Source organism: Pagrus pagrus (assembly GCF_965226575.1).
Source record: "Pagrus pagrus genome assembly, chromosome: 13".
In the NCBI taxonomy this organism is placed as follows: Eukaryota; Metazoa; Chordata; class Actinopteri; order Spariformes; family Sparidae; genus Pagrus; species Pagrus pagrus.
Genome location: NC_140197.1, coordinates 19,403,775 through 19,420,952, shown reverse-complemented (window position 1 = coordinate 19,420,952; position 17,178 = coordinate 19,403,775). Strand labels below are relative to the sequence as shown.

At 43.1% G+C, this 17,178-nt stretch overlaps 1 protein-coding gene across 2 annotated transcripts in view; it reads left to right on the top strand.

Annotated features, from left to right (window-relative positions):
• LOC311268208 (mitochondrial import inner membrane translocase subunit tim16-like) overlaps positions 1 to 17,178 on the top strand; it is a 113,253-nt gene that overhangs the window by 23,584 nt on the left and 72,491 nt on the right. For both annotated transcript variants that reach the window (XM_084371684.1, XM_084371682.1), the window contains exons 8-9: positions 10,986 to 11,069; positions 11,517 to 11,599. In XM_084371684.1, coding sequence (XP_084227810.1) covers positions 10,986 to 11,069; positions 11,517 to 11,599 — 167 coding nt within the window. The remainder of the gene's footprint in view (positions 1 to 10,985; positions 11,070 to 11,516; positions 11,600 to 17,178) is intronic.

Below are 17,178 nucleotides of genomic sequence, written 5' to 3'. Positions count from 1 at the left end.
GTTTCCCCCACAGTGTAGGCATGATTAGCTGTGTGCCGTGTTGAACACATCCTCTCTTCATAAGAAAACCTCCCAAAGAATCATCTCTTTGTCTTTTTCGGAGCAGGTCTGGCGTGCAGATTCTCATCAGCCCCGGGTGTCGGAGTTCTTGCTGTCGTCAGCAGCATCATTCCTTCCTCTGTCATTAGTGCCCTGTCCTGCCGCACGGATCTCTGTTCAGATTTAAAGGACCAAGCCACTAAGTGCATCTCCAGAATATTCATTGCCTGAACCTCAACCACATTAACCATCAAAAACCCCAGAGATCACCAAACATGCACTTGAAATCTCCTATGGCTCTCCAGTGCTTCTCTTGGACTCAAAAGCAGATACGAGCAATTCAGTGGTCCCGTTAATCATGTTAGTTCCAGGAACTGGTTAGCTCTGCGTGGCGCTCCAATCCAAGACCAGCCTCTGTGACCTTGGGTAGTTTTCCCAAAGGGAGGCCCCTGCCAGTAGGCACAGTGCAGCTGGTGCCAGTCCCCCCTCAGTGTGCTGTGATTGGGTCCAATCTGTTGTCCCCCCTGGCCCCAGAGAGGGGTGACCACAGCCCAAGCTGGCACCAGTGGCTGGCTGGATCGCCGACTGTGGCCACACGGCCCAATTAGCACCGTGGCTCAATAAACACAGCCCTTCTACCACTTCAGTGTTTCATTTCACTTAGCAGGGCAGTTAAACTGATTTGTTCGCAGAGCCTGTACCAAAAGACACAACACAAGTCTGCACCCTAAACCTAGTTTTAAAAAACATTAAGAAGGACTCCAACTCAAGCTTGGAAAAGATGTTATGACATCCTGATGTGTGATTCATCACTCTGCAAATAATATAAGACAACACCATGGGTTTTAGGGATTATTTACTTCCTATATTTCAATTTTTGCACCACTACTTTAGCTGGCCCTTTTTTCTGGATTCTTTGAGCGTCTGAAAATAAATCTCCCATCAATCTCTTACAGTATGCCTGGCCATCCAAAGCAAGCAAAATAAAAAGCATGTGATCCTTGGCTAGATCTGTTGAGTGAATGATTGTGAGTGGATAGAAAACAACCTGCACTGGCTCAGGCTTGGTAATGGTTTTTACACCTGCCCCCTCAGATTCCTCAACAAACGCACATGCTGGATAAGATTACTTCCTCACCACCGAATAGCAGATCAGGACATACAGTACCTGCAGTGTTTAGTATTAGTTATTTGGCTGTACTTTTGACCAGTCACCTCCGTGGATCTTTGTGTCATCTCTGACACAAATAAAAACATGAAAAATCTCTGTTTTTCGTAAGCGTAGCCCTTCTCATTTAGTTGATCTGTATGACTTTAAATGTCAATGATAGAAAAGCGAGTGCAGCAAACAAGCGACATCCTGCTGCAGTGGAGGTAAGGTCGCGTTTTGCCAGCTCCTGAAAGCCTACACTGGTGAGAAAGCGGGGCTACCAGAGCACTTGTACATACAACGTTCATTTTTCCTGCCTGTATTTTTAGCCACTCATGGACAAACCACAAGCATCTTTACCTATACTCTTGTCTGTCATTCACTGCATCGTTCTCCTTGTCTTGCTAACTCTTCAACGCGCTCTTTCTTTTCTCTTCTGTAATCCACTATCCAAAAAGGAAACCGATCTTTTGTTGAACCCCCTTTTTCCATCTACCTCTTTTCCCCCCTCTTGATTTATTTTTCCATGAGGAAGAATGTTTCCAGGGGCCAGTATTTTTTCCTGCCCTCTTAAAACACAGGGTGACGTCTTTGTGGCGGGCAGTCGGTGGCGATCAGTCTCTCAAAAGTCTCTGCGGTGCACAGACGCTGAGACAGCTCTCTGTCCCGTCAGCCAGAAAGGTGTTACTATTGATACAGATAATGTTAGAGAGTTTTAGGTGTAGATCTGAAATGAGTTCATCAATTGTGAATCGTGAAAATTAATTGGTAATGTTATGATAATCGATTAATTGTTAAAAAAATATCCCCCGAATTCTCTTGTTCTAGCTTCTCAAATGTGAAGATTTGCTTATTTGTCTTATGTGATAGCATCGTCTTATCGCGTGGAATGGGCAAATATACAGCAGCTGTTTTTCTACGTAACAGTGAAAGCTTTAGTTTACATTATTGATGAGCTTTTAACAAATAAGACAGTCAAACCATGACACTTCCTCAGCAATTTTCTTTCTGGATGTTCTAAAGACAGGAGATTGGAGAGACTTCAGATTTAGTCTCCCTAGAAGGCTGAAAAAACTCTCCAGAGAACTGTCACTGCCTTTTGCCATGTTTTTCTTGATGCAAAACAAACCCATGTTGCACGTTGCACCTGGGAGACGTTTGCTAAAAGCATGGTAATCAATGCAGTGTTTCCCAGACGTTGAGAATTTACTTGTGGTTGTAATGGCAAGTGGTGCAGTGTGTGACGCCGTGTTATGTGACAATGTGGCTTGTGACTGTGTGATGGATGAGTTCAATAATACAACCAAAGGTTTGAAAATATCAGCCTTATTTAGTGTTGGAGCATGTGACAATAAAGATTGTATTTATGGGTGAGGTATATAAACTGTAACAACCTCTGTGACAGCATTGCACCTGCCACCTTTTTACTGTATACAGGAAATATAGGATACATGATACATAGGACATGTAGTATTTGGGGAGTGTGTAGGATGAAATTGAGGAAATCCCTCCCTGATCCCCATAAGATTGATGTGCCTTGTGCATAAAACCAAGGGTGCAGTGTTCCCCTTTCTTTCACCATTCATCTCCGTGTCCTATCTTTATCCCTCTAGCTTGTTCCCATTAAGGCTAAGAAAAAGTGTAGGCATAGAAAAGAACCAAATCAAAACAACTGGCTATAGGGAAAAGACTTCTGGATATCCCATTGCAGCTGGATACTATATTTAACTGGGGAGCGGTCCAGCTCGTATCACTTGTCCCTCCGCCTGGAGTCTATAGAGCAGACCTGGCCCAGTAGCTGTGCTCATTGTCCTGTTGGCTCGCATCTCTGCTAGTTTTTTACTGCACGGTGCTTTTTACTTGCTGACACAAAGGAAATGAGACTGGGGAAAGAATGACTGCAGGCAGGACAAATGTGAAAAAAGGATGATGGCAGTCTGGGAGGTTAATCAGACAAAGTCAGACTTTGCTCAAATTTTAACTTACAAATTGGCTGTTTTGTCTTTTAATTATCCTGCTTAAGATTTGTTTGGACATTGCGTGTACTGCACAAGCTGACAGTCGTACATCTTGAACTCACGAGGTGAGTTCAAGATGTACGATCGCCGCGTGTCAGAGGGGTCACCTCTCAGATTTGTGCTGTTACAGCTGCACTTTAGGATTAACTCCATGTTGTCATTTCCTTAGATTACGCTCTCTGCCCAGCTTCTGACCTTACCTTGCAGATTAATTTTCATCTTCAGGAAAAGGGGAGAGAGCAGAGGAAGGGGAAGTATGGAAAAAATAAGAGAACGACTTGTGGCTTCTGGACTTTTTGGAGAAATGGGCGAAATGTGAGATGGTTTCAATCAACAGAGAAAAAGTGGTGGTAGGCAGCAGAGGAAATGAAAGAATAAAATGGCTGGTTTGATTTCTATCTTCAACCTCCCCCCAGTATGCTTCTTCTCCCCCCCCTTCTGTCCTATTTCTAGAAGCCCGTCTGCTTCTGTAAAGTCAGAGTTACATTCAAGATAGTGAATCCTGACTCAGAAACCTAACTTTAATGGGCCGTGAAGACAGAACAGGATGGAGAAAACCCAGTCATTGCTGAAACGACTAATTAGCCGTGGATGAAAGGACTGAGAGGGAGACTGTTTTGGGGGTGATGAAAGCTACAAGGCAACGGTTATTGATTAGAGGAAGGGAAATGGATGGAAAAGAATGAGAAGAGTGGAAAGAGAGGGGGGAAAATGAGGAGCAGGTTGTAGAGATGAGTGGCTGCAGCTGGGTCTATACATGATGTTGTGTTTTTTATTAAACTCTACACAGCAACTAGAACTGTATGATCTGATGAAAAGACTCCTTTGTTAAAAAATACGTAGGAGAAATATTCTTGTTTACCAATAAAATTTACTGTATAAAATATGGACGATGCTTTTTTGGTCCAACCCTTAAACTTGCATTGTTTCTGATATCCGACAGGTAACTGGTTTCAAAAAGAAGTCCAAAAAGGAAGATTTTTATGTAAACTTGAAAATGACCCAACTTCTCATTTGATTTATTACTTCAGTTAACAGTTTCCAGATGAGTTTATGGTCTCAAACGCTATTTTCAAGCCTTCCTCAATGAAGTATGATGTTCATTTTGTAAATTATGGTTCCATTAAGTGTTAAATAGAAGATAAAGCAGGGCATACTCGCTACCACGGCGTGTCCTCAGGTTCTCAGGATATCCTCCCTACCTCCACCCTCTTGTCCAAATATGGTCACCTTTATCTCTTCAAAACTGTAGTCCAGTTGTTTTTTTCCTCGGCCTTAGATGAGAAAATATACCATATGTCTGTATGACAAATATTAAGCTATAACTAGCAGCTGATAAGCTTAGCATAAAGACAGGTGACATGGGGATACAGCCACAACTTGGCACTGCACTTCGTTTGTTATGTAGATTAACTGTATAACATGTTTATAATTAGTGAGGTTTAGAGGTGCTCGTAGGAGTTTTTGTTACCTTTGGACAGAGCCAGGCCAGCCTTTTCCAACCATTTCTTGTTTTTATGGTAAGCTAAGCTAACAGGCTGCTGACTTGTAGCTTCATATTTAACAAACAGATATGAGTTTGGTATCAATCTACTCTTCTTACTTTTGGCAAGAAAACAAATAAGTGTATTTTTGCTATTTTTGCTATTTTAACTATTCCTTTAAAAAAAAGCCAAACTACACCAGCGATAAAAGAAAAACTGATTGATAATTATCTTCGCTAAACCAGTATTATCCAAGTGAAAGATCTTCCATTTTACTTCTATACAAATAAAACTGGATGAACTTCAGAAGCTCTCCATCTTTCATGACACTTAACAAATTTCTGCACCACTGGCACTTAATCTTAAACACTTACACGCCTGTGTAGCTGATAAACAAAGAGCTGCAACGACAGATAGAAAGAGAGTCAGTGGGAGAAACGGAGGGAGATGCAGAGTTTGTGATAGTTCCCATATGTGCATACAGACACCTGATATTCGTCCCGGTGGGTGAATCAACATTCTCCGTGAGTGACACAGATGTGCGCTCCGTCTGTTGAAGTTCAGAAGTTAAATATCTGAGGGAGAAGGACAGAAGGAGATAGAGTGATCCCCGATTGTTTATATTGGGAGAGGATATTAAATGGACCTATAAAACCATAATTGGCCAGACTGCTGACTGGCACTTTCCTGTGTCTGAATCTCTGTCTGAAAAGTGGTTCACCGTAGTGTAAACTCTGCCTGGTGTCATTTGAGTTTGATTTTCATTATCAAGGCCAGCGATGCTTTCATCCTTTTTGTTTTTCTTCCTCTCGAGCCCTTTCTAGCTATTAAATCTTGTTCATTAGCAGTCTGAAAAATATTTTCCCACATCTTGATGTAGACACCTGTGTTAGTAATACTCTTTTCCCAGGAGTGATGTCATTTCCTCCACTTCCTTTATCGTGTGTGTGAGCCAGTAACTCTAACAGGTGTAACTGATTCTTCACACCTCCTGCGCTCGTATTTTGTCAAGTCATGAACCATTTCTCTTTTCTCTGTCGTGTGCGAATTCCATCAACGCAGATCCTTTGTTCAGTTGCTAAGGAAAACATTTGTCTTTTTTTCCCGATTTCTCACAACCTCCCTCTTGTTTTCTCTCTGTTTTCAAGTGTGTCACGATCAATTTGTAGCATGTCTGCAAAATTGAGCTCTGAGGACGGGGGCTGTAGGTGAATGGTATTTGAGTTAAATTTATGACTGCAGGAAGAGATACTGTTTGGCAACATTTATATACACACACACAAGGTCCAGATGTTGTGTCCTCTGGCTGCCCCGGGGCGTTAGTAGTAATGTAGCACTCTGATGGCTGCGTTACGCTTCCTGAAGCTGAACTCTGTTTATTGGGAAAAGGTGAGCTGAGGCCCAGCACAAACCCCCTAATCCTCAATTGCACTTGTGTCGCTCCAGCTGCCAAGCCCTGATGACATCTTCATCGAAGTGCTCAAAGCAGCGCGTGCCTTCATATCCGGGTGAAGGATGACATCATAGCTGTCTGTCGTTAGAGACGTCAAGCCGGTTTATCTGCCTTCAACCTTGGAAGTGGTTGGCTCAGGCAGCGTAGTGAAAGCCTGAGGGGTGCTGTAATGGCAAAACCAAGTCAGTCTGCTCCAGAGCCGGTTCATAGAAAGGTGATGTATTTTTTATATCGAACCCCTGGAGGAGAAATGTCTGTTTGTCCTCTCTACTCCATAGTCGGATCTAAATATTATGAAAGCTTCTGTAGAGCCATAATCACCAAGGATTGTCTGTCGGTCAAACTCTTCTGACTGAAATACAACAACCATTGGATGGTTTGCCTTGAAATTTGGTGCAGATATCCACACAGTGATTCCTTCCTCTCTCTCTCTCTAGTAGGATATTGGTATCGGCATCAACCCCAAAAATCAGGCTCTATTGAGCACCCCTTGAGGTTAAAATGTGTGGTTTTACTTGAACCATCTCAACAACTATTGGATGTATTGTCATGACTTGTGGTACACCCATTCATGTTCCCTTGAGAATTAAATCTAATACAACTTTAAGTGCTTTTGATTGTATTTTAATGCCTAGTGGGATGATTTTTTTTTGCCTAATAACCCTGCATTGTTTTACTGCAGCCCCTACATTGGCAACCTCATTGGTTGCCTTCAAATGAATGCCATATGCCATCTGTACGTCAACATCAGCACGACCTCGTGTTGTCCCATTCTTGTGAACTCGATATCTCAGAAACACCTCGAGGGAATTTCTTCAAATTTGGCACAAACATCCACTTGGACTCTAATTAGATTTTGGTGCTCAAAGGTCAAAGGTCACTGTTACCTAACAAAACACATTTCCAGCCATTACGCAACAATTCATATGATGACATCATTTTACACAAATGTCTAACAGGATAACATGATGAACTTAAGACATTTTACAACCAAAATGTCAAAGGTCAACTTCACATCATGACATCATAATGTTCTGCATGTTTCAGGAAGTTGACTGGTGCATTGATGCTAGATTACAATTGTAGTGCATGCCTGAAATGGCTCTGAACGCAGTCTTCGTCTCCTTCACCTGTGAGCCTGCTTCTTCAGCTCATTAGAGAGTAATTACAACATTTGCATTTGAGAAACAAAGAGGTCACCCTGACACACTCATCTGGTGCTCAGTGACAGATCAGCATGACTGAATATGGCAATAAAAAGTGCTGATGCAGAATTAGTGCTGTTTACTCTTGCATGTAATATGAATCGCCTGCTGTTAGCCAGAAATATGAATCAGACACCACATGTTAAACAGACCTTGAACAGATTAAAATAGTCAGAGCTCAACTTGTTCCTAGTTTGGTCAGAGTGCCACCTCTGCATTGTTTTGCCCCTGGAAGGAAATCAGCCAGCGGTGCCGGTGATGAACAGCCCAATGGCAATGAATTAACTCCGTCTGTTTACACCGCTCTGCTTTAGCCGGTCTCCTTCCCTCACTCTTTTCTAATCTATTGCTTTTTTGGAGGTCTTGGTTTACTCTGGACCTCTCTCGTACATCTGGGTTATTTTTCAACTGACTCACTTGTATGGACTTATCAAGGCAAATATGAGTTCAGTTACCTGCACGAGGCGTACTGGCTGACTGCGGGCTGAAAAATGATCTTGAGTCACGGCTTAAGTGTTTATTCAAAGCAGGACTTATTATCAACTCCTTCAGTGCCTTGGTGGGGTAACTGCTGAAGCGTGTTTGAGAGCCAGGTCAGTAGAGTGTTTTCTAATCCCTCTCAGTGGATAAAGCTATTTGGGAGCACACCAGAAGCCAGAAAACATCTGTATCTCATACAGATGGTGTCAGATAAAACACTGGTATGGACAAAGACACATCATCCCTGAGAGAGGTGCAGAAGTGCACATGTGAGAATTTATTTTTTATAACCGTGATTTGATGTCAGTGTGTGTTCGCAACATATGTAACGCTGTCAAGTCGCCTCATAGCTGAAAACAATAAATTTGGTCATACAACAGCTTGACCTCCATAACATTCAGCTGACTGCTTATGATTTATAGTTTGTTCTGCTTCACTGACAGGGATGTTTCCAGCACAGGAGTCTTGGCTTAAGCTTTTAAATTCAACGGAAAAGTCAAACGATTTGGGAAATAATCTTTGAACCCTTTCAACTTACGAAATTTATAGGAGATTTAAATTCATTTCTATGTATCCAGGAAGGAGGTATGTGTGGTATGTTGCCTTGCAATGTTTAAAGAATAGTCTTCTTTACTGTCTTTCTGAAAGTCTGAAAAGAAGATTGATACCACTGAGCTAGAGCCAGCAGGGTGAGTAAGTTAAGTTTAGAGCGAAGCCGATCGAGGAAGATTCATCGCCAACTACTCTGATAATGGACTCATTGTTTAAATCATATTTCTAATAAAAATGTCAAACATTTGCTTACTTTTTTTTTACCTTAAAATAACAGCTTCATAATCATTGTAATGGTACAGTGTCTTGTAACAGGGTAAATCATGTGTCTCTCTCAGCCACTCTGCTCCACAAGTTGTGTGTGTGTAATTCCTGTAAAAGCTCCTGTCTCTTTAAGGCCTTGAATACCCAGTCTGCTCTGATTGGTCAGCTCACACATGCCTGAGCCAGCACCGCTAACAACAACAGAGCAGCTGTGCTCAATCAATTCTTAAGTGCAAAACTAGCCGCTAGGCATACATTTTTACAAATGTGTGACTCTGTGACGTAGTGTGAGGTCACAAAGTCACAGAATTAAAGGTGGGACTACTGACGAGGCGTTTCAGGAGCAGTGTTTTCTGTGGGAGAGAGGAGCTTCTGCGGACTTTGACCTTTTTTAACTTTCAAGATCTTTTACGTGGACAAGAACCTATAAAACACTGAGGGAAAGGAAAAAAACATAAAAGCGTAAGAGATCTCCTTTAAAGACTGAAATGTAGCAGAAACGTTAAGTGTAGCCGTGTCTCATTCTACTACAATTTGCAAGACAGTCATCTAAAGTTCAAACGTCACTTGGGTGTTATTTGGTTACAACAGTGCACAAACTAAGCTACATGATTTTGGAGATGCTGCATGTGCTTAGTCACTGCCCCTTGTGGTCACTAATGAAGAAATGATTCATCCTTAAATTAGTGTCATATCTTTATTATTCAACCAAGATAGGATGCGATTACAGTACACCCACTGGGAAGGGGAGTAGACTGTTAAAATTTCTTTTCATTGAAATCAATAAAACAAACAGCGGATCACAGACTAAAAAAATGACCACCCGTATCCTTAATTTTCCTCTGTCCCTAGAACTCCCGCTTCACCCGGAGGCAAGCTAACACGTGTGTGTCATTTACTGTCCACATGTACTGTAATAAGAAACACCCTGGAGAGGATTTGGGAAAAGCAAGCGGCGATGAAATGCTTGATTTAGACAGTTTAAAGAAATTTAAATAACCAGACCTTCCATTTTTTCCTCTAAGCGATCGATTCTCAAACCGCATGTGGCGAGAGTGACGTCAGAAAGGAGAGTAAAGGAAGCGAGGTTTGACTTAGAATTGATAGGGCCCACATGTGTGTGTGTCACATGGATTCAATCTGTCTTTGTTCATCCTTATTTGACCAACCGTTATTGGACTCAAACATATTCCTACTGTATTTTAATGGAGGTTGTACAGCCCTGTTACCCTTGCGTTCAAGGGTGCGACATGGCAGCTCAAGTTCTCCCCATTTGTTTTTGCAATTTGTCATCTGTGGCTATTTAACAGTGGCATCAGAATGAGGCAGCACACTCCTGCAGAGAGTGTTGCGAGTTAGAAAATAAGCCTCTGTCCTCCTGCCATGCACAGACGTCCAGCCACGCTCCTCTGCGTTTGTGCGGCCATAAAAATGACAACAGTAATTTGGGGAGACACAGTGGGCTGACGGGCTAAAAGGCTCCTGTTCCATGGAAACTTCATCGCTGACCTCTGGGCCTTATGGGAAAGCTGAATGTAACTCTAGAGTTAGTACACAGATACCAAGGGGCTCACTCACTGTGACTGTTAGACTAGAATTAGTTACTACCTGGCAGATTAGCTCTAAATAGCTTGATTTTTGGGTGTTACTTAGTAACAGCCTTGTGCATCTTGTGTCTACTTTTGTCCTCCCCCTTTGTAATTACTGCACATTAATGGCTTGATTTAGACAGCAGTAAAGTGTTGATGTCTACAGACTTACTCACATGGCCCCTTTCCATCTGCTGCTTGCTCATCTTTTACATGTTATCTTTACAAACAAGCACATACTCTCATTTCAACACTTTCAGCTGATATCTCTATGAAAACATGTGTCAAGTGCATTTGAAGACCACCCATCAAACGCAGCGCAGCAGTGCTGTTTTGACACATATTCCCTATGGAAACAGCGTAACAAAGTCTCGGTAACGTTAACGCACACACAGACACGGTGTCACAGTTTGGTAACCTAAGCTGCACCCGGGGCAGAAGTCCCCTTGTCTGCTACATCAACAACAACAAGCGCTCCTTTCATGGGACAAGTCCCGTTCTGTCCAACCACAGGGATCTGTCAGAGGCACCTATGATAGTCCCGTCTGTCTTCCTTCCTTCCTTTCTCTGTCTCTTTCTCTTCCTTGAAAATCATTCACTCATCGCCCCCTCGTTATCTTGAACTATACTTCAAGGTTATGTTTGAAGTTGGGATTCATTATAGAGACAATGACTCAGAGAAGTCTATCAAATAGTCAAGTACACTTGTTTTGGTTGACTGATTTACAATTTTGCTTTGTTTGTCCCACAGAGTGCCAAGAGCCTTCAGAACAACAAGGATTCAAGGATCCTGTGGGCCAAAGACGACTTTTTACTCACCACCGGCTTTGATATGGTGAGAATTTTTTTTTTTTTTTATATATACTTTGTTTATTGGGTTTTGCAAGCTCATACAATTCTGTCGTCAGAGAGTGACACAGGAAAAAATGACATTTGACATATTACAATTTCAATACGGCTTCAAAAGACTGAGAAAATTAAAATCACAGAACTGTAAACGAAAAAGAGTACAAGAATGAAATATGTTTAACATCAAGCACTTGCTTTGTGCAAAAAAGTTCCCTATGCCTTTGAGATTACAGTGTAGATGAGCGACCATTACCATTATGCATCATTAACACTGTGTTGGCTTAATGTGTAAGTAAGTATAACTTCTTAAGAACTCCTTAACAAATCATTTCAAAACTTGCAGGGGAAATGGACACAAACCAATATGCCTTAGTTAGTTTATCTGAATATCTGTGTGCTTACAATACTTAACCTCTCATGTTGTTGTGTGTAGATGCGTACCCGGGAGGTGCGGCTTTGGGACATGAAGAAGCTGAACTCTTCCCTCAGCACGGTGTCACTTGGCACTTCCAGCGGGTGAGTACTGCACCAGTGTGAGACCACTGCTCCCCACAACTGACACGACACTGACCTTGTTGCACAGAGAGAGGTCATGTGTCACGGTACAAAGTGTGACTGTGTTTGTATGTGTGTGTGTGTGATTTGACATACTAAGCATGCAGTTTATATGCGTGGTATGTGGATATTGGTGTGTGGATCCATATGAAAAGATGTATGGAGGCCCTCCGCACATTGCGAAGCTTCCTCGTGGCTGTGTGGCTCGACGGGCATGCAGACCTCCCAGAGCTCTGACACTGTCCCTCCACATTCCTGTTGTTTCTTGGGTCAGAGCCACACACAGAGACTCCTATCCCCCTCTCTCATGCAGTGTGTGCATGTATGTGTGTGCTCTGCGTCCCTCTGTCCATAACCAGTGCAACGAGTCAGGCACCAGCAGTAGACACATCTACACTTCTCCCTCTAGCACCACCACTTGTCACATTCTGCCCCTGACCATTTCCAGTCGCTCCGTTTATTTTTCCAAACACGGCTGCCGAGGAGCGGAGGAGAGCGGGAGCGTGGCCAGGCTCCCGAGAGGACAGGAATGGAAGGATGGAGGACGGAGGGGAACAGAGAGGGGGGGTGTGAGTGAGGACTCCTTTGTCAGATCCAGCTCATGCATTATAGTACTATTATAAACAGGCGGGCGGGCCAAGTCATCCCAAACTAGAGCAAACCGGACTCTGCCGGGTGATTCAGCATGCTGTGGTGGATTTAATACATTTATTATTACTGTGAAAAGGCAGAGAGGTGATACTAGTGTGTCGCCTTTCTCTGATGAGGTAATGGCAGCACAAATTTCCTCATTTGTTTTATTGCACAGGTACTTGAGAGTTGATATGTGCCCATGTTTGGCTGCAGATATTCAGCGTAACAGTTTTTATCAGCCCAAGACTACCGTAGGGAAGCGGTGTCTGAGGAATGTCATTGTTTTTTCCCTTCCTTTTAAAACCTGTGTGTGTTTCTGTGAGACGTTTAGGAGTTGACACAGCGGGTTCCTAAAAAACAACCTCCGCTCTGCCTCCTCCCTCTGACCTCGTGCTCGCCACTCATCTCCATTTCCTCCACTTCCTCCTGCGTTTGAGTGAGACAGATAGTCGCCTGTCTGAGGGCCTCTTTGGAATCCATCGCATTGTTTGGTGCCAGCATGCTTTTCATGGAAATTGAGCATATCTGGTGCCACTGATGCCACTTTGCAATAGTGTTTTTTTGTGATATTCATACTAGATGTCTGGAAAAATCCCCACAAAACTCTTACAAGTGCGGCACATCAGGACCTGGGTGTCTGCTAAAGCCACGGAAGACGGTGTTAATTAGTTGATTTTATAGGAAGGTTTGTCCTTGTGGCGTCTTTGCTCTTAGACGGAGGAATGTCGAAGTTTACTCAGAGTCTGTAGCCGCTGTTTTGCGGTGGGTGTGATGATGGCGCAACTTGAAGAGAATGTACCAGCAACGTGAGGATTTCTATCGAATTGTCCTGCTCATCTGGTGACAAGCTGTTGAGTCTTCCTGATGTCTTCTTACTCAGCCACTGTCTGACTTTCTAAGTGTCTGTCCACACTTTCTTAAATCACCATATTGGAATTACTTAATAGATATAATTCACTTGAATCTGAGAAAAGCCCTTTTTTTTTTAAAGCCCATTAATTTGAAATACTGTGATTTCTCATTGAACATAATTGCTTGGGTGTGTGCTAACCCGTCTGCAGTATGTTCTGTATTAAATCACTTCAGTCATGCTATCATATGCCGCAATGGTGTGTCAGAGAGCTATCACTCCCAAGGCCACATCCCCTCCAGATGTCTGCAGACAGGCACTGATATAAAACAGGTAGGTAATCAAATGACAGATGAGACCTTGCCCTGTATTGCCATTCTGTTTTTTCCCCTACTTCTCATTCTTCACTTTCCCAGCTCTTTTCACTGTTGAGCCTGAACGAGATGTGTTGCTGAAAATTGCTCTAAATGCATAATATAACTCGAGTGTTTCCATTTTTCTGTCAAGCAGAACAGTTATATAGGACTTTGTCCCACGCATCAAGCTTTTATGCACTGAATATTTACATATTTGACCAGAAAAGCAATCGATAGTGAAGCACACACAATTGACAATACTTTATTGACAAATAAAATTAAAAACAACAACAAAGTATCTGGTGTGTGCTGAAATACTGATTTTACTGTTCTACTGCGGTTTACCCTGCACCAGCTGGTACCCAGGAGAGTTTTGCTGCTCTGCACAGTTGCTATCGCTTTTTATGTAAATTTTTTAACTTTGGCTTGTGTTTAAAAGGTCTGTAAGGGACAATTTTATGCTTATGAACAACGTTATCAATACTATCTCATCCATCTCCCCACATTACCTTCTATTTTATCCTTCCCTGCATCCTTAAACAGAGCTTTAGCTTTGACCGAGGTCCCATCTTGGCTTTTTGTGACCCAAGCTGCTGTTACAGTTACAGAGGCTCCATTCTTGTCCGTTATCTGCACACTGACAAGCATCCAGAACACTGTCAAGAACAAACAAGGTTTCAGGAGTTAAATTGGAGGGAAAAATATAATTGCTACTTCTCACTGAGCCATATCCATCTACAATAAGCGCTGACCAAACACTTTATGAAGCTAAATAGCTCCTAGACGTAGTCTGCAATCAGCAAATGCTGATAACAGAAATGGCTGGCCTGTTTCTTGGTAATCTGCAAGGTCAAAATGTTCGTTTACTCGGTCTTGCTGTATCTTTTTTTATCAATGTTTTTAATGTGACTGGGGGATAGAGGCTCGTGTCTGGGCCTCCTTCCACTCAGGCTAGCCACCATTTATCCAGTATCTCACTTTGGAGTTTGGTTTCTTAGGCAAAGGCCCCACACTTTGCTATCATTCAGCTTGTTCCCTTCTGCATGTCCTCAAGTCCTCCTTGTCCTTCAGGGTTTTAATTCTTTGTTTCTGCTTTGTTATCATGGTGCCTTTTCTGTGGATAACTTTGTTTCAGTTCTGCATTGCCTCGGTGCATGTCTGTTGGGTATGACGACGCAGCGATGAAAACGACAAAATGCGATAATCAAAAGGAGGCCTTGTCTCCATTTCTCTCTGCACTTGATGGATTAGGCTACGGCATTGTACATGAGCAGCTAAGGAAGCCCAAAGTCAAACATCCATAGTGGGACATTTCCTCCCTGTCATTTAAGGCCTGAGGTGCATGTAAAGATGGATTCGTTCTTTTTTTTTGTCTGCTTTTGATTAAAAGGGCCGTGGTAAACATGGTGTGTAATCGGAGTAGCTAGCTGGCTTGTATCAGGTTAGCTCTGCTCGTCCACAACATTCGGTAGGACTGTTTTCTTTGGAGTGTCACAACATAAAGAGGCCCCGTGAGCATGAGCCAGTAAAATGGGGTTGCGGGCGGAATATAATTTGGACGGAGAATAATGGAGGGGGAAATGTTTATTTTCTGGTTGGGGTTGAAATGGAGACGGAGGGACGGAGGGTGATGAGTCTGAGACGGGTGTTTTTAACTGTGCAGAGGTAGCTATTACTGCATGCCCGTTTTCCACACAGGCAGCAGATCTGGACATCGGAGAACAGCGTGGATCTCTGTGTGCTACCCTCCCCCGCACTCTTCCCTCCATAAACCTGAATTATAATAATGAGTTTAATTGGGCCTCGAAGCCAGCTGCAATCAGTGAACTTTACAACTGGGCACGATTGCAACCAGCTTGCCGTGTAAATGCTTGAGACGTCATGGTAATTATCTGTACGCCCCCACTTGAGCAGCTCCACTCACAAATTCACCACACAGCAAATTCTTCATGATGCACGCCTGTATAGTAGCTTGTAATGGTGCAATAAAGCTGACTAGAGCGGCAACAATTAATTGATTAACCAATTAGGTGTCAGCTATTAAATTAATCGGCAACTATTTTAATCAAAAAGTCAAAACACTCAGGTTCCAGCTTCTGAAATGTGAATATGTTCTGGTTTCTTTACTCCTCTATGACAGTAAACTTTGGGTTGTTGACAGATCAAAACATTTGAGGTCAACATTTTCACCATTTTCTGACATTTTATACACCAAACAAGTAATCGGTTAACCAAGAAAACAGACGGATGAATCAACAATGAAAATTATCTTTGGTTGTAGCCCTAAAGGCCGTCCATAAGTATCGTTGGCTGTAGTCTGTGTGGTGTGTCCTGCATTGTGGCCCTTGCCAGAGGCTTTTTGGACGATTCGTCATGTAGAATTGGCTGCAGCTTGTCTCTGAGAAGAATCTCTCTCATTATTCTGTCCAGGTAAGCGGATCAGTGCATGAAAAGCGAGCCCCTTGATAGTTTAGTATCCATGTTTGCACCCAATTAGTGTGGTTTCTCATTATTTTTCTCCTCTATGTCTTCGCCAGTGCCTTTTGCAACTTTCTATCAGACATACTTGCGTTTCCAAATGGCTATATTAGCTAGATTCGTGTCAAAAAATGCCGCTTAATCATAACAATGGTTAGTCCATCGGCAGAGAGGTATTTCCTCTCATGCAGGTGCAGAACGTACGAGCTTGTTGGCAGCCGGCTGTAGTCTTTGCAAGTTCAAGTGCAGCTTTTTTGACGAGATACACCAGACGTGAGTCGATGCAACAGTTGGCCTTCGTCACAGCTAGTTCTTTGATGTCAGTTTGGAGTGTCAGGGCCATAAAGCCGACTGTGAGCCCTCCCAGGGTCCACTTGTTGAGGATTCAGCATGCAATACTATTATATTAAACCTTAGGGAAAGTTCTGGCCTTAACCCTGTAATTGTCTTAAGTCACTACCGATATTCTACCCCTCTCCTCAAGCACATGAATACACGAAGCGGACACATGTAGGCCTCTACACACATGCATCTTCTATTACTCCTCGTCATGGTGCACCCTTATTTGTGGCATGAGGCTGATTCAATCAGATAGCTGTGACCCAGTGTCCACTGGTATCCATCCAGCCGATTGGAGAGGACATAAGCCTGTCCCTGGAGAGCCGACCCCGCTGTTTTCCCAACCCAGTCACGGGTTACACAAAGAACTCGCCCTCTGAGGCCAGCGCTGCTGACAGACTGCGCTGTTAGCTGATGGAAAGGTTTTGCGGTGCAGTTCCCCAGGTGTGATGCACATACTCACACCCTCTATTGACTGTCCACAATCTATTTCTGTGTGTTTTCCTACCAGGGTCGTGCCTGGGAGCAGGGCCCAGTCATTGGGTGTAATTGAGCCAAAACTCCCTTTAATCAGAAGGATTGAGAGGAAGCCTGCGCCCCAGAAGGGAACGAGGCTTTTACAGAACAGTACCCCCCTTTCTCCCACCCCGGCCCAGGCGCTCTGAAATCAGTCCCAGATGAAGGCTTTCCTGTGGGGATTAGGTGCAGCTGCAGCACCGCTAACCAAACCAGACCTTAAAAAAGCGCCACTGAATGTTTGAACGATGGTTTGACCTTGCTCCTTTCTCTGAGTTCGAAGAGCGAATGGAGCTTTTTTGTTTGGGTCCACCTCCGATATTCATGTTTAAGGTGGAGGGAAAGGCGAGATATTGAGTTGATCCTCA